General features: G+C 47.4%; 1 protein-coding gene across 3 annotated transcripts in view; it reads right to left on the bottom strand.

Moving 5' to 3' along the window:
* The window catches only part of NRGN (neurogranin), a 29,054-nt gene that overhangs the window by 2,004 nt on the left and 2,087 nt on the right, over nucleotides 1-24,963 (bottom strand). Inside the window, exons 2-4 of one of the 3 annotated variants that reach the window (XM_012470215.3) lie at nucleotides 5,984-6,172; nucleotides 396-622; nucleotides 149-166 (exon numbers count right to left, since the gene is read on the bottom strand). In XM_012470215.3, the coding sequence (XP_012325638.1) occupies nucleotides 401-622; nucleotides 5,984-5,998 (237 nt within the window). In that variant the 5' untranslated portion in view covers nucleotides 5,999-6,172 and the 3' untranslated portion in view covers nucleotides 149-166; nucleotides 396-400. Of the gene's footprint in view, nucleotides 1-148; nucleotides 170-395; nucleotides 623-5,983; nucleotides 6,487-24,963 lie in introns of those variants that run through there. The other 2 variants (XM_012470214.3, XM_012470213.3) reach the window with 2 other exon arrangements.

Raw genomic sequence — 24,963 nt, 5'->3', positions numbered from 1 at the left:
TCGCAGCCTTGGGAGTCTGGATGTATCAGAAAACCCAAAGGCGCAGGGTACATCTTCCCTGGCTGGGAGGGGTGAGGGTGGGCAGAGGGAAGGCATGGGGATTCAATCCTTTTCTCCTACCCCGTCGCCTCGGGGCCGTGTTCATTACCTTTGAAAATGCTCAGTTCTTCTTCCGTCCAGGGCAGGGCAGAAAGGATGCAGAGGGAGAAACAGGTGAGCTCCTGGAATCCGCTCAACTCTCAGCCTCTTCCCACCCACCCACCTCCCGACTCGGATTTCTATCCCTCAATCTTTAGCTCCCTCCATGCCCCCCTGCACCCCCTAGCCGGCCCTTATTCTCCCCCTGCTCCTTCTGGGGAGGGCTGCGGCTGTCACCTCGCCGCGAGCCGCCTCACCTGGCCTAGTCTCCGCTGGGGCCGCCGCCCGCGCCTCCCCGGGCGACCCCAGCTCCGCCAGGCCCCCCGGGGCCCGGGCCCTTCCGGCCGCGCTCTCCGCTCTTTATCTTCTTCCGAGCCATGTGGCCCCGAAAACTCGCCTGGATTTTGGCGGCGGCCGCGTTGGCGCCGGGATCGTCCAGCGGGATGTCTAGAATGTCGTCGTCTGGCTTGGAGCAGGCGTTCTCCTGGGGGCGGAGCAGGAGGGTTCTTGTGGGGTCACTGGGTCTCGACTCCGCAGGAGTGGGGTAGGAATAGAGAGGCCTGAGAGATTAAGACTATGGCGACGCGCGGATGGGAGGTGCAGAGAGGGGTGCCGCGCCTGGAGCAGGGCTGTGGCAGGGACACGCACTGGGGTGGGAGCAGCGACAGGTGAAGAGGAAGGTTCAGGGCCAGGTGGACAGACGTGTCTCAATTCAGGAAAAAGAAGTGTAGGTAGGATTGGGTGTAGGAGAGCCACGTCCATCACCAGCATCCAGTTAGTGGTCTGCAGAGCTGCTTTGAGGGTGGAAAGGAGGAGCAAGGAAAACAGCAGCAGGCACTCCTTGAGTGGCCACCTGTCCCTCGCTCTCAGTCCCCAAGCCCTCTCCCCAGTAGAACTGCAAGAAGCTCACAGCTGGAATTAGGGCGAGGATGGGGATACTAGTCAGTGAGCCAGCCTCCCCCCACCTAAGGCTAGAGCCCCAGAAATTGTTTTCCCATTGACTCTTCATTTTCCACTGCCCAAGGATGAGCTCAAATACAGAAGATAGGAGATGATTTGGAAGAAGTGACAGAGAAAAGGTTTCACTCCAAGAAAATAAAGAAAAAAAAGAAGGAAGGAAGGAAGGACAGGAAAGGAAAGGAAAGAGAAAAGAAAAGAAAAAAAGAAAATGAAAAGTCCAGCAGGCGTAAGAAACCCTTTCCAGGGTGTACTTATGAGGAAGAAAGGAATTACAGTGATAGCTACCATTTAAGCACTTACCTTGTTCCAGGTGCAATAACAGTGTTTTACAGGCATTATTTTATTTAGTCCCCCCAAAATAAAGCAGTGATGTACCTTTTTATTGTTACCCTTAATAAACCTAATGATTAGACTGTTTAAAAACCTACCTGGGTCATACAGTTACCAGTGGACCCAAGATTCAGACCTTTGTATTTCAGAGTCCAGAATATATTTTTACTCCTACTTTGTAGGATAAGCAAATGCAGCCCAGTCAATCAACCAAGGCTCTACCATTTGCTATAGGTGTGTAGCTTTGGGCAAGTTATCTAATCTTTTCTTATCTCAGCTCCTTCCTCTAAAATATCAGGATAATAATATCCACCTGTATGGTTTGTGGGGAAGAATAAACAGCATGATATGCATAAAGTCTCTTGCACAACCTAGCTGCTCAATAAATAGTAGCTCTTATGATTGCCTTAAAAATAACATTAAGGTAATGTGAAATTGTTGTTTTGCAGGCCAAAAGCAGTCATATAATAACAGTTTCATATAGTTCAACCTAATAATAATCAGGCCCACCTCTATGCCCCAAACTAGGTTTCTGTGTCTCTGACAGCCTGCCCTAGCTGCAAGTAGAAGGGTTGAGGGAATTGATGGTATAGAATGCAGAGGAAAGGCTATGCAATGGAGAGGAATTCAGCCTCTGAGCCCCTTTGTTGCTTACCATTACTTACAGTATTAGCATGAGTCAGGATGGGGATGATTATCATGAAGTTAGAAGGACATTTCTCTTTTGATCTGGCCCTCTGGCTTCTAAGAATTTGCCTTGATTTTTTTTTTCATGAAGACTTCCAGTGCTTTCATTATGTTTTTCTTCTAGGACACCAGATGACCAAGGTTTCACATAATAATGATAGTTCAATTTTGTACATTCACTCTCCCTGCCATCACCCATCCAGCTCATAGAAGTAGACAGGATATGAGTGAGGCTTCAGCGATCACTGTCCTAACCAGATTCTCCCCCAGGAGCATAAACTTAAATTCCAAATACCAAAGCCCAGGCTTATAAATGGCTCCCCTCACCATGTTTCCCAAGGTTAGCTTCATTTCTTGGGCTTCATATTCTTCAGTTTGTGCTCAAGATGCCCACAGTCGATTTAAACACAGTTAAAAGGAGTTACATTTTGGTAGAAGACCCACCCCCCCCCATAAAAAAGGAGTTACAAAGAGGCAGGTATGGTTGTGGAGGGGCCCAACACAGGTCTAGAGTGCTCCCTGACATCTTATTCCTCACCTAAAATCAGAAATGACTCCTTTGGGATTTTTTATTCCTAAAGCTCAAGTCTTTCTTGGGATATCCTCAGGGAATAGTGAGGCTTCTTCTCAAAAGAGGGTGACAATCATAAAAAACCATCCCTGACCTCCCTCTCCTCCTTGGCCCCGCAGCTGTGAAGGAGTGGGAAGGTTGAGTGGAGGAAGGGATATCTGCCTCCAACCACGCTAGACCCAACCTGCTGTCACCGCCCGCCCCAGCTGGATCCAGAATGGAAAGCTGGAATAACAGGCAAAGCCACCCCCGACACTCCGTGCTCCTCCCCAGAATCAGCTCCCTCTCCTGCCAGCTGAATTTTCAGGACAGAGCTGCCAGGTGGCCAGTGTGGCCACAGGTGGAACTGGAAGATTAAAAGGATCTGGGAAGGGGCTCATTGGTCATGGGGCCTAGCTGGTGCCTTCCAAAGCCAAGGTTGCTGGTGTGTGCCTGAGAGTTCCATAGGAACTAGGGACTTCTGGGAGGCGAGGGGGAGGTGGAAGGTGACCAGGTCATCAAAGCAGGAGCCGAGGCTTCTAGTTCCAACTGGGCACATCACTTCACCTCTGAGTCTCATTTTCTTCAGCCACAGCTAGAACTTAACCTAATGAATAAAGTCTCCTTCATCTCCCAAATCCTAATAGCTTTAAGGATTACCCCTGCTTGCTGTTTGTTATGTGTCAAGCCCTGTGCGAAGCACTTTGCACATATTACTTCATTTAATCCCCATTTTGGAAGTCAGGAAACAGCCTCTGAGACATTTTGTAACTTACCTAAGGTCACTCAGTTGACAAATAGTGAAGTGATCAGATTCAGTAGCCTCTGCTGCTAGCCACTGCCTCAGGGCAGGTAATTATTTCTATGAATTCAGCAGGGCCAAGCCAACTGGACTAAGCAAAAGAAGTGAGTAGGATCCAAAAAATAATAATAATAATAATTCTTTGCCTTTTCATACGCAGTGAATGCAGGAAAAGTCATATATATATGGCTATGTAAATCAGCAACTGCAACATTTGAATCAAAAGGAGTAAAAAACCATTCCTCTGTCTCTTAAAAAATAGGCAGATCTGTTTTCTTCTTACTCATTTCTATTTGAGCCTCTGTAGCAAGGAGAAACAGGAATATGGCAGGACTAGATTCTTCCCAAACACCAGGTGAGGTGGTCAGTGAGGAGAGCTCCAGAATCAAAGATGAAGAGGGACCTGCCTCTAGCCCCACAAGAGGTATACTGTTGTTCCCACACATCCTAGCTCCCTCCCAGCACTAAGTCCAGCCCTCCACAGAAAGGGGAGGAAAATGCCCACCCCAGCTCTGCCCTTCCCCACCCCTCCACCTATCACCCCTTCTTCTTCTTCCTGCCCCCCTACACAGTCTGATAATGGTGCTCTCTCTTCCCGAGGTTTAGGAAGGCTCCTGTGTACATGGTGCACTGAAGGACATGCCCCAGGCCCTGGGCCTCGGGGTTAATTGTGTATCTGCTTCTTCTTTACCTTTTGGGTGGGTATCCTCTCCTTTTTTAAGGGACACTCACTCCAACCATGTCTTCTAATTTCAGTATGACACTCAAGGGCAACAGTTCCAGGCAGAGACCCCCACATCCTACTCTAATTACTACTGCAGACAGAGGAGACCAATTCTATTCCTTCCCTCGACTCTTGGATTGTTTACTCACCTCTTTAACCATGTCTCCCACTTCCCCTTCCCCAACAATACTCCCGTCTCATCCTTACCTCTCCCCTCCCCCCAACTCCTTTCCCAGAACCCACCATCCATTTATCTTCTCTAAACAACACTGCTGGGAGGAGGGGCTCTTCCTCAGTGGAGCCCAGGAACCTCCCTGAGGAGCCCATTTCTCCCTTCATAACCACAACATTGCTTCCTGTAGAATAACAATCAGAGGGAAAAGGCTGGAAGGAGGTATGTTATCAGGGTGTTCTCCAGGGGGTGGGACTGTAGGTGACTGACATGTTTTTTTTTCATACATTTCTCTAGTTTTTACGTTTTCTATTATGAGCAGATTGCTTTGATATATTTAGAGGAGAGGTTAAAGCACAGCTCTTTGAAGAAGACAGGGCTACGTTTGACTCCTACCTCCACACTAAGAGTCATGCTTCCTTGGAAAAATCATTTAACTTTTTAAACCTCAGTTGGCACATCTGTGAAATAATACCTACCTCGCAGGTTGTTGTGATGATTAAATATAGGGTAGACATTCACAGACTGGCAACTATTATTCACACTAATAAGAGTTAAAATCGCAATGACCACCACTTGCCCCTAAGTTTTCTCTGCCTCTTGGTACCCAGACATGGGAGAGTCTAACCTATTACAGACCTGGGCTATCCTTTCCTTTCAAAGGTCACTTTTTTTTTTCTTTTCTATGCCATGGGGTGGCAAAGTCAGTAACCTCTTCTATCATTTGCTGGTTGACTGAATGACTAAAAATACAAGGACTTTGGAATAGTCTTTATCCAAGTGTAGGGGCAAAAAATAAATAAGCAAACAAATAAATTTCATATACGTATGATCACTGCAGTCTTCCGGTGAGTCAGGGGCCAGGTCCTGTGCCAGACGTTTTCATACCGAGTCACCTTAACCGTAACCCCCTCGGGAGCTGGGCACTTGCAGTACCCAGGTTTCCGCGTGGGCGCTGACAAATTGCAGACACTTCCTTCCCTCGCCAGCAGGGCTCTCTCGCGGTCACTTCACTCAGCCCTTTCCAAGGGAGACGGCCTTGGGGGCCGGGACAACCCCTCCCCAGAACCACCCTGACTAGGCTCTTTGCAGCCAGCATCACAACCGAGCTAACCAATATGGATCGATTACACCAGCCTGCGCTGTACAGGGTGCTTCGGCGATCGTTGGAGGGTCATAAGGATCAGCCTGTCCGCCCACCGACGGCGGCGGCAGTGGGATGGGGAATGGGGTGGGGGCCGAAAGGCGGGAGAAAGGAGTGGCCGCAGTGTCTCTAGGCGACGGTTTCCAGCGTTTCACTGGGGAGGAAGTGCCTCCTCTCGTCTAACCTGCAGTTAGCTCCCCGTTGCAGAGCCCTGCCGAGCTCCCGGTCCAGCCGAGGCTGCCTGGCGGATGGGCGCTCAGACGCCCCCGCGAGTTGAGGAGCATTTGTCCTAGGGCTTCCAAGTCGGGCGGGCGCCTTCCACCATCCACCACCCACGTCTCAGCAGGGACCCCTTTTCTTTTTGCTCCTAGGTCTTCCGCATCCACTTCCAACCCTCACTCGCCCTCCAGGGCGTTCTCCTGCGCCTCTCGCAGCAGACCCCGCCAAGTGCCCCTCCCCCGGGCCCTCTAACTTACGGTGCAGCAGTCCATGCTGGTTGCAGGGGTCCTCGGCGGGGAAGGAGGCTGGCGGAGGGCGGGGGCCTGGGGTCTGTGTGGTGCCAGGTGGGGGCTCTGGGGCAGCTGGCCGCCCGCCGACCCGCGCCGAACCAGCAGCTCTGTTCTCGGGTCCGGTCTCCCGCGCTCTGCTCCGCTCGCGAATGTAACCTGAGCCCCACGGCCGGGAAGCCAATCAGGAGCAGCCTCCGGCAGGGTGGGCGGGGAGAAGTGGAGGGAGGACCACGCCCTCTCGCGACTCGCTCCGCCTCCCGCCCCAGCCCCTTCGCCTACACGCTTGTATCCTAGCCTCCTACACACTCCATCCTCCCGGGCGCAGTCCCCTGGCTTGCTAGGCGGCAGACTGCCAGGCAGATGTACGCCAGAGTAGGCAGAAGGAGGCCCCCAACACCCTAGGCACAAACACACCCACATCTGGGCACAGCAGCCCCTCCCGCTCATAGAAAACCACGCACCCCTCCACACTTCCACAACCTAGCAGGAGTCCCAAATATGGCTCCCTCTAGCTTCACTCCCCCTCAGTCCGCAAAGAAAGGCTCCCTAAGATGTGCGGTAAAAAGGTCTCATCATCACTCCTGCTACAGAAGGAGAAACCTGTTGGTGCAACCTGGCAATGGGCATGCGTCCACACAAAAGCTCACAAGCCCCACACGTCCACATATGATTTTCCCAGGCCTTCTTCCAGCATACAGACACTGCAGACACAACCTGCAAAAATAACTACGCAGACCTTCAGCTGCAGGTAAATGCGGACACTCTGTTGTGGGCGCTCGGCGCTCACGCAAGCACACGGACAGTCACCCAGCTCAAGCTGTTGGCATTACATATCTATTATCGATCTGTCCACATGCTCTGCAGCAAACAAACAAAATCATATATGCACAACACCTATTTTGTATGTATTTGTATATGGGCACAGACTTGGAAGAAGTATCCTCCTCTCCTTCGTAGCAGACTCTGCCTAATCTCTTGACTTATTGCCTCAGGATAAGACAAAAGCTGGCCATCCTCGCCCTTGCTCCTGAGAAGATGAAAAATATCCTAAACCCAAGTATAGGGAATTCGAAATAATTGGCTCTTGGGTCCATGATGAGGCAGGATGTGGGCTTCGTGAGAGGCTGGGAAGGGGAGCTATGGAAAGAGCATCTGGGAGGGACAGCCTGCCACTGTTGTGGTCGTCAGCCTCCCCCAACTCGGCAGGGTACAAGAGCTGGCAGTGTGGCTTGTTATGTGGGTAGGGTAGGCCTTCTCTGAGAAAATTAGGAAGTCTTTCTCAGCTAAGGTCGCAGAGAAGGGAAGGAGGAAAGGATGGCTGCTGCTCGGAGCAAAGGAGGGAAATGCCCTGTGGCTCTGGGTGGGACACCAGACCCTGAGACAGCTCTGCAGTGCATCCCCAGCCCCTGGCCATGCCCAGTGACTCCATGACGGTTACATACTTCCTTCCCACCTGGATGTTTGGGCCAGAGGCTCTGCTTGCCAAGGGAAAATGAGTGGGAGGGAAATGCCTGTGTCCATTCAGGGTGGGCAGCTCGGGGTCCCAGGCTGAGCTGGATGCTAGCTGGGATTCCAGGGCTTGGGATGTAGGGGTGTCTCTCCCAGCATGTTTGGGGCCCACCCACTTTTGTAATGAAAAATCTGTTCCCCAATCTGTCTCTGGCACATCCTCCATCTCCCCACCTCCACCAAATGGCCAGATGTCCTGGGAACTCAGGCCCTTGCCTAAATGACGGGCACATCTGTGGCCTTCGGTTTTGCCAATTCCTGCTGGACTTCAACTCCAGAATCCAGAGAGAAGAGAAAAGGGGGAAACTGGGGGATAGAGAGGATTCCAGGCCTAGACTCTGTGCTTTTCTCTTCCCAAATTAGAGCTGAGGAATTCGGGATTTGGTGAGTTTGCAGTAAAGTCTCCCAAGTTGCTAGGCAACATCCCTCTGCAGACTGCGCTGCCTCTGGGCCCTTCTTCCTGCTGGTCAGAACTGAAGGGGGGGGTATCTTTACAACACCCCCCCACCAACTCCCACGCAGGCAACGCAGCCCCTCCCTCTCCCTGAAGGACACCTTTGTGTGGGGTGAGGGTGTCTCTGAACACTGGAGGGCCCATGGGGGAACAGATAAGGCAACTGTCAGTTCCATCCGCAAAACAACCATTTCAGCAACAGCCCACTCAAGGCGCCTACGCAGAACTGGCCACAGTGCTGGCCCTGAGGGATGGGCAGGCTCTGAGGTGAGGAAAAGACCGAGAGGAAGGCGGAGACTGAGATGAGAAGACAGACACTCACAAACTCAAATACCAGCGGCAGGAGCAGCAACACATATGGCCTCATAGAAATTACACACACACACACACACACACACACACACACACAGAGACCCAACGATGCAGACATACACACTGCCCACACACCCAGAGACACACACCCCGCACAGGTTGTCACCCACTGACATCCAAAGACATGCTCAGCGTGGGCCCTTTAACCACTGTGGGGCCAGGGCACCCACTAGCCCTGGTAAAATGTCCCTCTTCTGGGCCTCTAGGTGGCTGGGGTTTGTTAGCAAGGTAGACTGGTGGACTCAGCTTGTGATACTCAGATAGATGAGCTAGGAGAAAGGACAGATGCAGTAAGGGATGGCTGGGTCTGCCTCTACAGGCCTCTGGTCTTTGGCAGAATGATGCCAAGTCACTCGCCACTACTCCCCACAGTAGCCTGCCTGGCCTGGGGCCTGGGTGCCACTGGTCAACTTTTGGAGTATTACCTACTGTCCAGCTGAGCTTGAACTCGTAGCTGTTCTTGGCTTTTCAAATTTCAAAACTTCTCATCTACAGTCTCCAGCCCCCATAGCTACTGAAGGAGGACTGCTGGCCTGGGAAGGAGATGAGCTCTGGAAGGGAAAGGCCAGGTTAGAGAGGCAGCTGGGGCATGTTGGTGGGTGCCGTGAGATGGAACCAGCAGGAAGCATGGAGGTGAGAGGGGTGAGGAATAGAAGCCAAGGCAGCAGAAGAGAAGAGGGGTAGACAAAAGAGAGAATAAAAGATGGATTAGTCGAAGCTTCTGTGGTCCAATACACATCCTTCTTGGGACAGATGGAAGGGGATTTGGAGAGGGTTGGTCCTAGTAAGCAGGGAGAAAAGCCAAGGCACGTGACAATCTATTTGCCAGTAACCTGTGGCTTCCCCTCCTCAGAGTGGGCACTTTCTGAACATCACATCCTGGCTCAAGCCCAGGGAAGGACTCATAATCAGAAGGGGGCTGAAAAGGAAGAGGCCTGTGCCTTTGGTGGAAGTGATCTGGGGGCTTCTTAGGTCAGGATTTTACCCATTTGAGTGGAGGGGGTGGAGGTAGCAGGAAATTCAGTTTTCTCTGCAAATATTTCAGCTTTTGCTGTTGTGGTATTTTTAGCAACCTGGTTGGCAGAGGAGGAGCCTGGGTACATTTTTAAAGGGGCCTCTGCCAGGCTGGAGGCCTCTTCCCACCCTCACCCCACATGTCAGAAAGGAGAGGGGGAGAAAGCACTTGGCTTAAGGGGCGCATTCAAAGGTAGAAATCAGGTTCGCTGGGCATTGGGTGGCCATTAAGTCATTTTCACCAGCAGTAGTTTCGGTATCAGTCATTGTCGGCATCAGGATTGTTAGCAGCATTATCAAGAGGAGTAAATATTTCTTGAACTTCTGCTGCATTCAGGGTGCTGCTGGGGAGGCAATACGGAAGGCTTGATTTAATATATTTGCTAAATGGGGAAAGAACCAACACTCTTGAGTGAGTTCTAGGCTAAATCTGAATAGTGCTTTACAAAGTGCTACCACATCCATTATTTAAAGTGGTGCTCTCAAGAACTGTGTGAGGAGGTATTAGTATTTTTTTTTTTTTTTTTTTTGAGATAGAGTCACACTCTGTCACCCGGGTTAGAGTGCAGTGGCACGATTTCAAGCAACCTCCACCTCCCAGGTTCAAGCAATTCTCCTGCCTCAGCCTCCTGAGTAGCTGGAATGATAGGTGCTCACCACCATGTCCGGCTAATTTTTTTTGTATTTTTAGTAGAGACGGGGTTTTGTCATGTTTGCCAGATTGGTCTTGAACTCTTAGCCTCAAGTGATCTGCCTGCCTCAGCCTCCCAAAGTGCTGGGATTACAGGCGTGAGCCACCACACCCAGCCTAGGAGGTAGTGTTATTTCTAACCTCTTTTGGAAAGAGATTCCTGAGGAAGAAACTGAGGCTGGGAGAATGACTTGCTATTTGTCCAGCATTAGCTCTCTGATGAAATGCAGAACTAGGATGAAAACCCAGTTCTGACCTTGAATTCAGCGTTTCTTCTCTCCAGTGCTCCTAGCATAGCCCTGCTGTTCCTCAGAGCTAAGCAAATCAGACATAATCTCTTTTCTATTGGATGTTGTAATTTGATGGAAAAAGTACACATATGTGGGCATCTGCATGTATAAAATAAAGCAATAAATGATAGATGCCAAAGAAATGAAGCAGACAGTAAGTGTAATGAGAGTTGAGGTGTGGGAGAAATGACTGAGAATTCAGATGGTCAAAAAGCCTCCATGGAGGATGGTTTGAAGCAAGTGTGAATCCAAAAGTATCTGAGACAGATAATCAACTTCGAAAGTTCATTTTGTCAAGGTTAATGATGCATCTGTTGACACAGCCTCAAGAGGTCTGGAATGACATGTGTCTAAGGTAGTTGGATACAAGCTTGCTTTACAAGCTTGTACAAGGGGTACATCTTGGTTTTATATTTTTTATGGAGATGTAATACATCAGTCAGTACCTGTAAGATGTACATTGGTTTGATCTGGAAAGGTGGGACCACTTGAAGCTGTGGTGGAGGGTGGTGGCTTCCAAGTTATAGGTAGATTTAAAAATTTTCTGATTGGTGCTCAGTTGAAAGAGTTATTATCTAAAGACCTGGAATCAATAGAAAGGAAATATCTGGGATATGATGATAAGCAGAGTTTTATCATGCAGACAAAGCCTCAAGGTAGCAGGCTGCAGAGAGAATAGATTGTAAATGTTTCTTTCCAGACTTAAGGTCTGTGTTGGTCTTAATGCTGGTTGGCTTTTCCTGAATTCCAAAAGGAAGGAGGGTATAATGAAGCATGTTGGACCCCCTGCCTTCCCATCATGGCCTGAACTCATTTTCCAGGTTAACTTTGGAATGCCCTTCGTTGAGAGGAGGGGTTCGTTCAGATGGCTGTTGGAAGCCTTAGAATTTTATTTTTGGCTTACGCAAGAATAGGACTTAGATGAGTGAAGAGGGCGGGGAGTGGGCAGAAGAGCATTTGAGGCAGGAGCAAATGTGAGCCACGTACCACACTTAGTGTCACTGTGAGTGCATGCCACCCAGCCCAGAAGGGCCCTGAGTCAGCAATCCCACTCTCCTTCCTCTTACCCAGGGTTTTATGTCCAAAGCTCAGTGCTCTGAATTCATGTACAGTATCATAGCCCTGCTGTTCCTCAGAGCTCTAATGCACACCTGGCCCTTGCTCCTATAGATGTGCCAGATGTCTGCCTCTTCTGCCTCCATCCCATTTTTCTAGGTCTCAGATGTCGTTCAAAGTCCTGGACATAGTAGCTCGTTATTCCTATTTTGCTCCAAACACCTACTTGTTCTTACCTTTCCACTTCCCTTTCCTCAGCTTGTTTCCCCACCTCTCCTAATGTGTGAAAGCTGCTGATGGCTAAACAATGCCTGTCCCTGCTGCGCCTGCACATCCTGCCCATAAACATTAGACTAACACAATTTTTTAATAACAAGGCACCAACCATTTGAATAACAAACTCTAGAACAAACCTAATAATAAGCATTTCAGTGTTGGTCCAGACAGAGACCTGTTTTAATTGATTTCTGCAAAAAGATTTACATGAGATGTAGTTTTTACCATATTTCTTAGTTCATTTAAGGATGTTGGCTCTTTTTGTGGTTCTGCTGGATAGTCAGAGACAAGAAGTTCCTGGTTTAACCAGCAATGCATGCCTGCTGAACCAAGTGAGGTTCAGGCCATTCTCCCCATCATTGTCTACCTCAAGGCAGAAGGAGAGGGGAACTCTTATCCAGAAGATGGAGACCCCCTTAAAATCACCCAGAATGAGTGGCTCTTGCCTGCTTGTATGTGGTCAGCATCCCAGGCTCACACTTTCCCATGCTGACACTCTCTGGACTCTTGGACTGATCATTCTAATCTGGAGCCACTGTGTCATTAATTTGGCATGTAGTATTTATTGCCTCATATTAACACTTAAAGAAACTTTTTTATTTTAGAAAAACTTAAACATATGTAGAAGTAAATAAAGTAATGAACTCCACTGTACCCATCATCCACATTCAATAATTCTCAATTTATCATTAAACATATTTAATTCATATTCCTTCTGATTCCTCCATTATTATTTCATTCATAAATATCTAAGTATGTCTCTCTGAAATATGAGGACCTTTTAATACTTATTTTTAAAGCATATGTTCATTAGTCTGTAAGTTCTGTGGGGAAACAGATTAGATTCTGAGGATCCAATGTTCAATATGGCAGCTGCAGTTAATAATGCTATATTGTAGGGCCAGACGCGGTGGTTCACGCTTGTAATCTCAGCACTTTGGGAGACCGAGGTGGGCAGATCATGAGGTCAAGGGTTCAAGACCATTCTGGCCAATGTGATGAAGCCCCATCTCTACTAAAAATACAAAAATTAGCCAGGCATGGTGGCTAGCACCTGTAGTCACAGCTACTCAGGAGGCTGAGGCAGGAGAATTGCTTGAACCTGGGAGGCGGAGATTGCAGTGAGCCAAAATCACACCACCACACTCCAGCCTGGCAATAGAGTGAGGCTCCGTCTCAAAAAAAAACCAAAAAACCTAGTATATTGTTTACTCGAAATTTGCTAGGAGAGTAGATCTTAAGCGTGCTCACCACACACATGCACACCAAAAATGGCACCTATGTGTAGTGATGGATGTGTTAACTAATTTGATGTGGTAATCATTTCACAACGTATACATATATTAAATCATCCCACTGTACATTCTGAATATGCACAATTTTTATTTGTCAATTGTACCTAAATAAAGCTTGAAAAATATAAAATTAAGGCTGGGCATGGTGGCTCACGCCTCAAAATCCCGGCACTTTGGGAGGCTGAGGCAGGCAGATCAATTGAGCCCAGGAGTTTGAGACCAGCCTGGGCAACATGATGAAACCCCGTCTCTACAAAAAATACAAAAATTAGCCACACATGGTGTACACCTGTAGTCCCAGCTACTTGGGTGGTTAAGGTGGGGGATCCCCTGAGCCTGGGAAGTCAAGGCTGCAGTGAGCTGTGATTGTGCCATTGCACTCTAGCTTGATAGAGCAAGACTCTGTCTCAAAAAAAGAAAAAAGAAAAAGAAAAATACAGAATGTAAAGAAAAAAATAAGGAAAGAGATTAGAGATGTTTTCTTTACCACTGTAGCCTTAACACAATATCCAGAACATAGTGGATGGTAAATAAATATTTTTTGAATAATTGAATGAATAAGGAGAATGAATGAATATATGTCAGAGGAAGCAAGCAGTAAAGAGAAGTGCACATTGCTGTGGTCAGGCATGATCTTATTTGCAGCAGGCCATGATTCTGTCAGAGGTCCAGGTATGTTTTCAGCAAGAACTCAGAAGTTAGGCCTTCAATAGGGAGGCAACTCTTCATCTCTCTGAGATTTGGTCTTAGGGCTTCCATTTTGAGGAGCTGAGACAGAGAGGAAGTTGATACTGAGGTGGCCTCTTTTTGGGAGCAGTTGGGAGATAGAACAAGACAGGACCTGAAAGCCAGGAAGGAACCACATCTGTTCCAATGTATCTAGTTTAACGTCACTCTCTGTCTAGTTCCATTTTATTATTTCCTTTCTTTAACTTGGTTAAGCAATTCTACCTTGTCTTAGCTGTGTGAGGGGACATTGGAAGAAGAGTTATATACTAGGCCTTGGGCCAGAGAGGCCAGGGTGGGGCAGCCAGCTTGGTGGCGGCAGTCCTTAGGGAGATGTCACAAGAGGATATGACTCTCGGGCTTCGTGGTCTTGGTGTCCTGTTGCATGTGGAGATTTCTTTCCAGTGCTAATCTTGGAGGGTTTTATTTTTATTTTAAAAGATGAGACATTTCTTTCACTGGGTGCTCTGACATATTCCAGTTGCTTAAATAAGCTCATAGGCTAATGACTTCTGCCTACCAGGTCAAAGCAGCAGCCTGTTGGGTAGACGAAGACCACCTTTTCACTGCTGCTTATGAGGAATTAAGGGCCTAACAGCTATCATCTTCTCTAAACCAATCCAAGTCAGCCACCTGACTGAAGATGGTGTTACCAATAATCATCTCCTACTGAGTTTTCACATGAGCCTCTCATAGTAAGTGTTGCATGTTCTGAAGTTTAGGACTTCAGAAGAAAGAAGACATTGACAGGATTGTTCCAGTGGACTGTCATCCACTATGGCCAAGATACAGATGAGCAGATATTAGAAGTCAGCCATTGGAAAGGCTGGGTGGCAGGCCATATGCAAGCCAAAGCTTCTTCAAGGGTATCACCCAAAGTGAAAGATACTTCACATACCCTTGGACTTGGATCATGACACATGACACTTGGAATTGGTTATATGAACAAATGTCTTTCTTTACATAAAAATGAGAGTTCTCTTGCCCAGATAAGCCCTGGCTCTAATCTTGGAAAGTGATGTTTGTTTTGACTTATTTTTTTCTTTGGTCAGACTGAAGCACTGAAAGGCAAAGGATTATTAACTACAAGCTTTTGTTATTCTGCAGTTTGGGTGGGACATTTAAGTTTAATGAGGTATGTACTCATAGTTATTTGGGTTGCTGTATTTGTGTTATTTTTACTTTGCCTTCATGGGATTGCGTGTTGGAGTGGGGTGAGTGAGGGGAGAGCTGGAACATGAGCTGTTTTGGGATTGGGTTGTTAGTGGAAATGTTCTCTCTGCTTAGAGAAAAGGCATGTTTAGAGAGAAGGAAGTGAAGGTAAAAACCATACTTTCTTTTGACCCTGGGGTCTTAAGATAACTCTTCCACAGATGTTCAGTGTTCATATTTACCTAGTAGAGAGAGTCGAAGATTCGTACTGGGCACAATCCTATCTAGTAGGTATTCTTCCAGAGAGGAAAAATATATAGCTTGATCCTTAAAGGAGAGACAACACTTCCTTGTTTTTGTTTGTTTGTTTGTTTGTTTGTTTGTTTGTTTGATCTGGAGTCTCACTGTGTCACTCAAGTTGGAGTGCAGTGGTGAGATCTCAGCTCACTGCAACCTCTGCCTCCTGGGTTCAAGCGATTCTCTGGACTCAGCCTCCCAAGTAGCTGGGAAAACAGTCATGTGCCACCACCCCTGGATAATTTTTGTATTTTTAGTAGAGACGGGGTTTTGCCATGTTGGCCAGGCTGGTCTTGAACTCCTGACCTCAAGTGATCCATCTGCCTCGGCCTCTCAAAGTGCTGGGATTATAGGCGTGAGCCACTGCGCCCAGCCTGAAGAGAAAACACTTCCTGTCAATATCCATGCACTCCCTCTTCTTGCTTGATAATGCAACTGCAATTTTGTTGGGGTGGTTGTGGATCCAGACATAACAATGGGTCATAGTCTAAGCCTGTTTAAGGCCAGTCACAAAATGCAGATATAGCCAATGAGATACAAGCAGATTTCTGCTGAGAAATCTGAAAAAGCTCTTACTTCCAAGATAGGAGAAGGCAGATGGCACTACCAGTCCCTCTTTTCTTATTCCTTCAATACAGAGCTGAAGTCTGGAGCTGCATCAGCTGTCTCATGACCATGAAGCAAAATATCAACATGATAAAATCATGAGGCAAAAACCCTCATAATCCTACAGACTAAAGCCACTATAATTCAGTCTTCCTATAAGATTTATATGAATGAGGCTGGGCTTGGTGGCTCATGCCTGTAATCCCAGCACTTTGGAGGCTGAGGCAGACAAATCACTTGAGGTCAGAAGTTCAAGACCAGCCTGGCCAACATGGTGCAACCCTGTCTCTACTAAAGATAGAAAAATTAGCCGGGTGTGGTGGCAGGTGCCTATAATCCCAGCTACTCAGGAGGCTCAGGCAGGAGAATCGCTTGAACCCAGGATGCAAAGGTTGCAGTGGGCCGAGATCATGCCACTGCACTCCAGCCTGGGTGACAGAGCGAGACTGTCTGAAAAAAACAAAAACAAAAACAAACCCAGATTTATGTGAATGAATCCCTAATGTGCCACAATAATACAAGAGATGCTCAAATGCATCAGATCAATGCACCTATCTTTTTGACAAGATGGGGACAGCATGTGCAAGTTGTTTCCAGGGATTCTTTGATAACAGACCTGAAATGTCTAAGTTGGGACACCTTGTAATTCAGACATAAATTAATGCAATCTTGTGCAACCTTGATTTTCTAATTGGTTGTCCTAGCTTAGCTTTGCTTAACTGAAAGAACCATTGTAGGATTCCAAGTGACTGTGTGTAGTTCCTGTAGTCACACTCAAGCCTTTGTGCCCTGGTCTCTCTCACGACTTCTACCATGTGAATCTCTCCCAGTTGTCTTATGTCTGGAGTATGGGCTTGCTATAATTGGAATTACTAATAACTAAGGAAAATTTCTTTAAGACAAAGATGAGGACCCAGAGATAGATGAGGACTGGATGGGTTTAGGCATTTTATCTCTTAGCCAAATGGCCAATGTATATTGGTTTTAAAAAAGTGGTAGTTGGTAGACCCTTACTCCCTTATGAACGGTAGTGGCTGGCTGGTCCTCATTCCACCCAACTAGCCACTGGTTTGGCCTGGTAGACAGAAGTCATTAACCTATGAACTTAGTCAAGGGAATTAGGATCAACCGTGTCAGACAACCCAACGAGGAAACATCTAATTTCTTTGAATAAAAATAAAACCCTCCAAGGTTAGCACTGGGAGATCAATTAAAGGCAGACTGAATGTTCATCTAGAGTCCCTCATTTGTGCAGCCTTTGGAGCTCCTTCTGGGAGCAGCTCTTGTCCTCTGCCATTCCTACAGACAGCACTTGGTAGCCCATAACAGTTGCTAATCTAGTTATTCTGATATTCTGAAAGGTTAATCAGATACTCTTAGGACAAGGACTCCCTGATAATTCTTGTCTCCCTTAAAATGAGTATTACTTACTTTTAATTATTATATGGAAATGGTTTATACTGACAAGGCAGAAACCTCTGGGACACTGGTGGGGCACTTCTTTTTATTGTACATTTTTATTATTGTAAACCAATGTATATACACATATATATATAAGGGCTTAAAAATGTATCTTAGGCTGGGCACTGTGGCTCACACCTGTAATCCCAGCACTTTAGGAGGGCAAGGCAGGAGAATCGCTTCAGCCCAGGAGTTCCAGATCAGCCTGGGCAACATAGTGAGACCCTGTCTTTACAAAAAATTAAAAAGTTAGCTGGGTATGGAGGCCCATGCCTGTAATCCCAGCTACTCAGAAAGCTGAGGCAGGAGGATGGCTTGAGTCCAGAAGTTCAAGGTTGCAGTGAGCTAGGATTGTACCATTGCATTCTATCCTGGGCAACAGGGTGAGACTCTGCCTCTAAAAATAGAAAAATAGAAAATAGAAAGAATTTATTTCAAGTTAAAGCAAAGATTCTATAAGTCTGGAAGGTCTTAAACCATTTTCCGGGGAGCACTTTCTGTGCCAAATCTTTGTTATGAGCATTTATTATGTGCCATCTGCTTTATACTAAGTGCGTTGCATACTGTATTGATCAAGACTCTTTGGGTAGAAAAGGATAGAAACTCAACTTACATTAACATAAACACTGATTCACTGAAAGGGCAGAGGTGGAGTTCCAGGAATGTAAAATCTTATTCAGATTCTCTTCCTCCCTTTATGGCTCTTGTTTCTGCTTCCTTCTGCATAATGCTGACATTTCCATAATGCTAGAACGGTGACTGCAGGCAGCTCTGAACTTACCACTATAGCCTTGAGACCAAGGAAGAAATAGAATTCTTCAATTCCAACCTCATTAATAATAATTGTAAAATTCCCAGAGGAGATCACTGATAAACCAGATTTGAGCCTTATGCCCATCCCAGCACCAACCCTTGTGGCTAGGTCAGGGAAGTATTATAATTGACCCAGCCTGTGGCACAACTGTGGGGCCAGCTGGATTCTATGACTGGCAGGGCCCTGCAGAACCATTTGGTAAGAGTGGGGGAAGAGCAGTTCCACAAAAGAAAAGGGTGTTTTGTACTGGATGACTAAAGAATGCACGCACATCTCAGTACATTATGTTGTGTCACGCCCACAATAATCCAAGCGAATACCATTGGTGAAGCAAATACCATTCCCCATGTTTTATATGTTAAAAATATATATATATGGGGAACAGAAAAGTAACTTGAACAAGGCCATACAGTTGGTAGACAATAAAGCTGGGCTTCTATTCAAGTCCGTTTGACTCTAAAGCTGTCCCCACTATTTGGCCACCTCTCCTGCCTGGATGAATTTGTCCTTAATCTGTGTGAAGCCATTAAGACAGAAGACTAAATTTGCATATTAAACAACTATCTCCCTCTCTGCTCCCCTCTGGGAAAGGTCATTTTGGCATCCAGGGCTCTCCCAGGCTTCAGCTTCTTTCTGGAACAACTGGCTCAAACAAAATTGGGGATGTTATGAAGCCACTTAATTGGGCTGACGTGGCTGGATCGGGGGCTTAGAACAATGTCATCAGGTTTCCGTCTCTCTTTCCATTTCTCAGCAGTGCCTCCCTCAGGGTCTCTCTGTATTAGATTCACCCCCAGATTGGCCTTTCATGATGGTGGAGAAAAGAAGGTTATTATCCCCAAAGCCTCAAGAGAAAAAGAAACCATCTCTCTCTATGTATCTGTATATAAAATTTCGTGAAAGGGCTCTAAGCAACCTTTCTTGGGTGTTTGCTCATGTTACTGACAAACACTCCAGGACCACATGGACTGGGGCAGGGGTGAGCCAGCCCTAGGAAGGGACCTTGACAGTAAAAAAAATGGCTATGTTGATGCCTAGCAAGGCAGAATCATTGCAGAGTAAAGAGCTGTGGTCAGCTCCCGGTTTCCCTATATGCTCTCTTGTCAAGTGTGTGCTTTATTGACACTGCCTTGCCGTTGTTTCTGTCTTACCTTTCTCTCTAGGCTGTGACTGCCTGTAGAACCAGGATTTGGTCTCTCTTTCTTTCTTTTGTTTTTGAGGTGAAGTCTTGCTCATTCCCCAGTCTGGAGTGCAATGGCACGATCTCGGCTCATTGCAACCTCCACCTCCCAGTTTAAGCAATTCTCCTGCCTCAGCCTCCCGAGTAGTTGGGACTACAGGCACTTGCCACCACACCTGGATAATTTTTAGTATTTTTAGTAGAGACGGGGTTTCACTATGATAGCCAGGCTGGTTTCAAAGTCCTGACCTCAGTTGATCCACCTGCCTCAGCCTCCCACAGTGCTGAGATTACAGGCATGAGCCACTGTGCCCTGCCTGGCCTTTCATTTTGATATCCCAGCATCTAGCATAGTGTCTGACACATGGTAGGAGCTCAATAAATGTTTAATGAATGAATGAATGAATATAGTATCATGCTACAGTTTATATGATTTACAATGCTGTGGTTAAGAAAACAAGCACTCTCCAAAGATCTGGTATGCACCACAGTAATAAAAAAAACTACCACTTAGATGCCATTGCATAATTTACAAAGTAAATTATAGGCACTTGGTCAACACATTTTACATATGCATCTCATTTAAACCTAAACACCATGGGAAGCTATGTGCCACTTCTTATCAGCCTTGCACTTGGCTGGGTGAGGGTGAGGGAAGTTCAGAGCAGTCTGTAAGAAGTGTTTGGTCTTATGGAGTGGCAAGACAATCAAGGCAATTAGAAAACCTCTTCCAGATGATACAGAATAAGTTCTTCCATTCAAATTGATGCACAGGTGCTTCCCCGGCCAAAGTCCAGTTTCTGTTTGGGGTTGCAAGGAGGAGTTGGGGATATATTCAGAGCAAGGTTAGAGGAGTGACAACAAGATGAGCTAAAAAAACATGATGTATGGAAAGGTTCAAGGAACGGGAATGACTCAGGTTGAAGATGAGAAGACCGAGAGGAAACTGAATCATTTCCAAGACAAAGAAGGGCTCTCTCGCTGGGGGATGATGGCCAGCTGTCCTCCTTTGCCTCTGCTTGCAGAGCAAGGGGAAATGGGCTTAGACCGAAGGCAGGGCTAAGATTAGAGAGAAGGAAGAACTTGGCAGTGAAGGATGTTGTATAACCTAGTTTTTGAGACAACTTGGGGACTGAGGAGACTCCCACACGCCTGGTCTGAGCCCAGTGGACGTGCATGTGGGGTGATCTGGCTGACTGGCTGGGAAGGGAGGAGGAGGTCCTGAGGCTGCATCTTTCTCTGTGTCCTCGATTTCCCGTTGGAAGTTAAGTTCCCAAATTTTGGAGCTGGCAAGGCAGCACCTCCCCCACCCACCACGCACTGCACCAGTGTTCCTGGGCTGGGTAATAATGCCTGTCATTTCCTCTCCCGGGGGAGTGGGGCTGCAACCGCCCTGACAGCCCCGAGGGATTGAAGGCAACTAAAAATAGTGCATTAAATCATTAAATATAATCTGTTGAGGGGCACATTTGCATTGCTTTTCTTTCCCCCTCGCCTGTCTCTTCATCCTTCCCGGCAGGCCAGGCCTGGGTCTGGCTCTGGGCACTGGGAATCAGGTTCTGGGCACTGGCTGCTCTCATTTTGTTGCAGAAGGAGTTTCTAGACAAGATGTCCAAGGGAGAAAATCCACACAGTACAGTCAAGGGTCCCCAGGGGTGTCCCCTTCCACTCCTGCCCATTCCCCCTGGGCCTCTGGGTCCTTCAGGGCCTGAAGGTGCAGGGGGAGGAGCTGCAAGTAGGGGAGGTAGTGTTGAAAAGGAGAGCCAGCCAGGGCTTTGTTCTCCCATCAGCCACTTCCGTCTGCTACACAATCTCTCTGAGGTTAAATATTAATTAAGAGCAGAATGACAGTGAGAGCTGAGCAGTGTCACTTTCTGTCCCAACACAAATGCTAATTTCCTCTGCTGTAGAAAGTGACTTTGGAGTGGGATTGGCAGCCCAGGGAGAATAACTGGGGAGAGGGGAGAGGCAGCAGGGAGAGATGGGTGGTGACGGCAGCAGCCCTGCGTCAGAACTATTAAGACTGATAAGGCAAGGAAGGTGTTTGTGCTGGGATTCCAGAGGGAAGACAGGATGCATCCAGTCACAGAGCACACATCACAGCACAATCCTAGGCTCTTTCCACTTTAACAAGTTATCTAAGAAGTTGAGGTAGAGCTGGGTCTCCCCACTTCCCAAAGACTGAGTTATTTATTTATTTATTTTTTTGAGACGGAGTCTCGCTCTGTCGTCCAGGTTGGAGTGCAATTGTGCACGATCTCAGCTCACTGCAACCTCGCCCCCCAGGGTTCAAGTGATTCTCCTGCCTCCGCCGTCGGAGTAGCTGGGATTACAGGCGCCCACCACCATACCTGGCTATTGTATTTTTAGTAAAGATGGGGTTTCACCATATTGGCCAGGCTGGTCTCAAACTCCTGCCCTTGTGACCCACCTGCCTTGGCCTCCCAAAGTGCTAGGATTACAGGGGTGAGCCACGGAGCCTGGCCTAAGACTGAGAGTTCATAATCTTGGATCTGTGCACTGGTTTCAGGGCTCATCAAACACGGGAAGTTGTTTGCAAAACTGTTTCTGTGCACATCACCAGTTTTTTTGGAGACAGAGTTTCCAGTAGGGCTGCTATGTGATCCACAGTGTCATCCTCAGCATGTGGTACCATCTTTGAGGTCAGCTTATGGTTTGAGATAGCTGCTGGAGCCTCTAGATTCTGAACACCTAGATTCTAGGCAGGAAGCAGGAAAAAGTTTGTGGGTGGGAAAGATCAAAGAGTTTCACTCCAGTTTTCTGTCCCTCTGTGAATGAACTTTCCTAGAAATCCATTTCCATCTTACCGTCCACATCTACCTTCAAGAGAGGCTGGGAAAATATGACAGTTTAGCTGACACAGGGCATCTCCATACAATACCAGTGTTTGTGTTTGTAGGAAAGAAAAGGAGAGAATGGTAGACAACTAGAAATTTCTGCTGCAGTCTCTGTCTCACAAAAGGTCAAGAACCTTGGCTTTGGGGGAGGAGATGCTACCATCTCTCAAGGGTCTCTGCGCTCCCTGCTCAGACAAAGCTGACTGGAGGAAAAAGCCTAACATGGAAATGTCTACTTTGGTATGGATTGCAAAACTCACAATTGGTCCTCAGAAGCTGGTCCTCCTGAGTGAGGTTGGCAGGGTTAGCCTCTGACCAGGGCTTGGTTATTAGAAAGAAAGCTAAAAAAGGAGATGCTTGTTTCATTGAGGACCATGGCCTTGTAGGAGGCTTTGCAGAGTATGCATGGGAACAACTTTGTTTGGTCTCTGATAATCATCTTCTTCCTGGCGATACTTTGCTCCCCACAGCCTGAAACAGGTGGCCGAGGAGAGGGAAGACATTCTCACTTTTTAAGGGAAGATGCAGTGAGGAAGGGTCTGGGGTGTGGGTGTGGGAGGGGTGAGCTGGGCCAGTCTGAGATTCTGCTTGTTTAGGACCTGGGTGGTATATTCACTTCAATTCATTTCTCTTAGATCTTTGAGCCTTTGCACAAGCTGTTCCATCTGATTGGAGTGGTCACCCATTGATGGACTCTGAATCCCTCCCAAGAGTCAGGTCCATGAAGCTGTTCCTGATTTTCTCAACCATTCTCTCTATTCCCCGTCCCTGCCCCAGGAACCTTCTTGTGACTCTGTAATCCTCTGTATCTGTTCTGGGATCTTCACAACCACACCTGTCACATTGTTTAAAACTATCGACTTTCCTTCCTTCACAGGGCTAAGAGCTCCTTCATGGTAGAGAATGTTTTGGGCCATCTATGGTATATGACTCTCAAAGTGTTTGATGGGGAAGAACAAACTTTAAAAAGTGTCAGTGAACATCTGCTGTGAGCAAAATGCACTGGAGATAGTAAGGAGATTAACATTAACAATGACAAAGACAGTTGGGCACATTGGCTCATACCTATAATTCCAGCACTTTGGGAGACTGAGGTGGGAGGATCTCTTGAGTGCAGTAGTTTGACACAAGCCTGGGCAACATAACGAGACTCCATTTCTACATGAAAAATAAAAAATTCAATAGGCATCATGGCATATGCCTGTAGTCTCAGCTACTCAGGAGGCTGAGGCAGGAGGATCACTTGAGCCCAGAAGGTCAAGACTGCAGTAAGCTATGATCACACCACTACACTCCCACCTGGGCAACAGAGTGAGACCTTGTTTTTTTTTTAAAAAAAAAAAAGAAAGAAAAGAAATGATGAAGACACTGGTTTCTAGAAGTTCACAGTCTACTAGGGGAGATAGAAGAGTAGATTACAGATCTGATAAAAAGGTAATGGTGATAAAGAGCAGGGATCTTTAGAAGAAGTGAGGGAGAGATTAGTAGAACTTGAGGGGGTTCTGGGAAGGCAACGCTGATTTGTGCTAAGGCTTTGAAGGAAAAGTCACATCTTTATCTCTGGGGTAGAGAAAGGGCAAGGACAAAGGAAAAAGCAGGAGTCATCTCTGGAGATCAGGTGTTTTGGGGTTGGAGAATGCGCATGGGAATCTGGAAGTATTTCTGTTTGTTTGGTTCTTTAAACATGGGGAAGCTGGTGCTGTGTGTGTGAGGCTGATTTCAAGACCTGACCTTTGTCTGCGTTTTGTGTAAGAAGACTGGGCCATTTGTTCCTGTATGGATTGAAGGTGTTTGTGAAAGTGTCAGGATTGAACGATTGTGCTGTTCAGGGGAGAGGAGCCTAGAGTCCTGTGGGGGGTCAGGGTCTGGGATGGTTGTCACCTTGGTCTGAATGTTTTGGGGGCCTATGGGAAGGAGGGCTCATCCTGTTTTCTCCCCTCACCCTTCCCTTTTTTGTCTTTCTTAAAATACCCTGTGTTCCTGCAGCAGTGCGGCTGCTAATCTAAAATAAAAACAGCAGGAAATGCAAATGGTCAGGTTCTCCTAGCAACAGGAACCAACCCACGCAGGGCGTGTGGAGCAGAGCAAAACTGTCCTGAGGCTGGGATGCGGGTGGCTGGGGTAAGGAAAATGTCTTCTCATACAGCTTGGCGCCTCCAACTTTCCAGAAGGACTAGCTGGTGGGCAGTCACCTGCTGTGCAGAAGAAACTCTCCCGGGGCTGGACTAGGGCAGAGGACTGTGTGCCAGGGAGAAGGTGCAAGGGTGGGGGAGAGGGCAGAGCCCTGGTGAAGACAGCTCCTGACTGCAGTGGCTGAACGCTGCCTCTCAGAGAACTGACACTAGGGGTCTAACTAGGTGCATGGTTGGGAAGGGCCTGGATTTGTGTACACGTTTCCACGTGTCCATTTTAATAAACCTGTGGAGCCTTGTCATTTTTAAGGTGATGAAATGAAAGGATGTACAAGGTGGCTCAGATTCCTAGGTAAAGGGTTCAAAATCAGGAAACTGCAAGATTCCTAGAGACATCTGGTTCAATCCCCTTTTGTTACAAAGGAAGAAACTGGTCCAGAGAGGTAAGTGACATTCTCAGAACACAGACCTCATTAGTGGCAGGGGTGGAACTGGAAAACAGTCAACCAGGCTGAGACATTTCATTTTAAGTAGAAGCTGCCGATGTCTCTCCTGTGTTCACAGCTAGACAGTTACAAGCTAGACAGTCACTGGGCCCCTGGAGGGTGGCAGGGAGAAGTCATCTTAGGCACATCAAAGAAGGCTGAAGACATTTGAGGCATAAAAGGGGGCCACATCCCCACTGGGGAATGAGAAAAGTGAGCACCTGGAGGTGAGACGGGCGTTGGCTGGGGTAGAAACCAAAGGATGTTGCTCAGAGTGCC

The sequence above is a fragment of the Aotus nancymaae genome, unplaced genomic scaffold (assembly GCF_030222135.1).
Source record: "Aotus nancymaae isolate 86718 unplaced genomic scaffold, 86718_ANA_hifiasm-v0.15.2.pri h1tg000012l, whole genome shotgun sequence".
Taxonomy (NCBI): Eukaryota; Metazoa; Chordata; class Mammalia; order Primates; family Aotidae; genus Aotus; species Aotus nancymaae.
The sequence above is the reverse complement of the archived record's forward strand: the minus strand, read 5'-3'. Positions and strand labels throughout refer to the sequence as shown.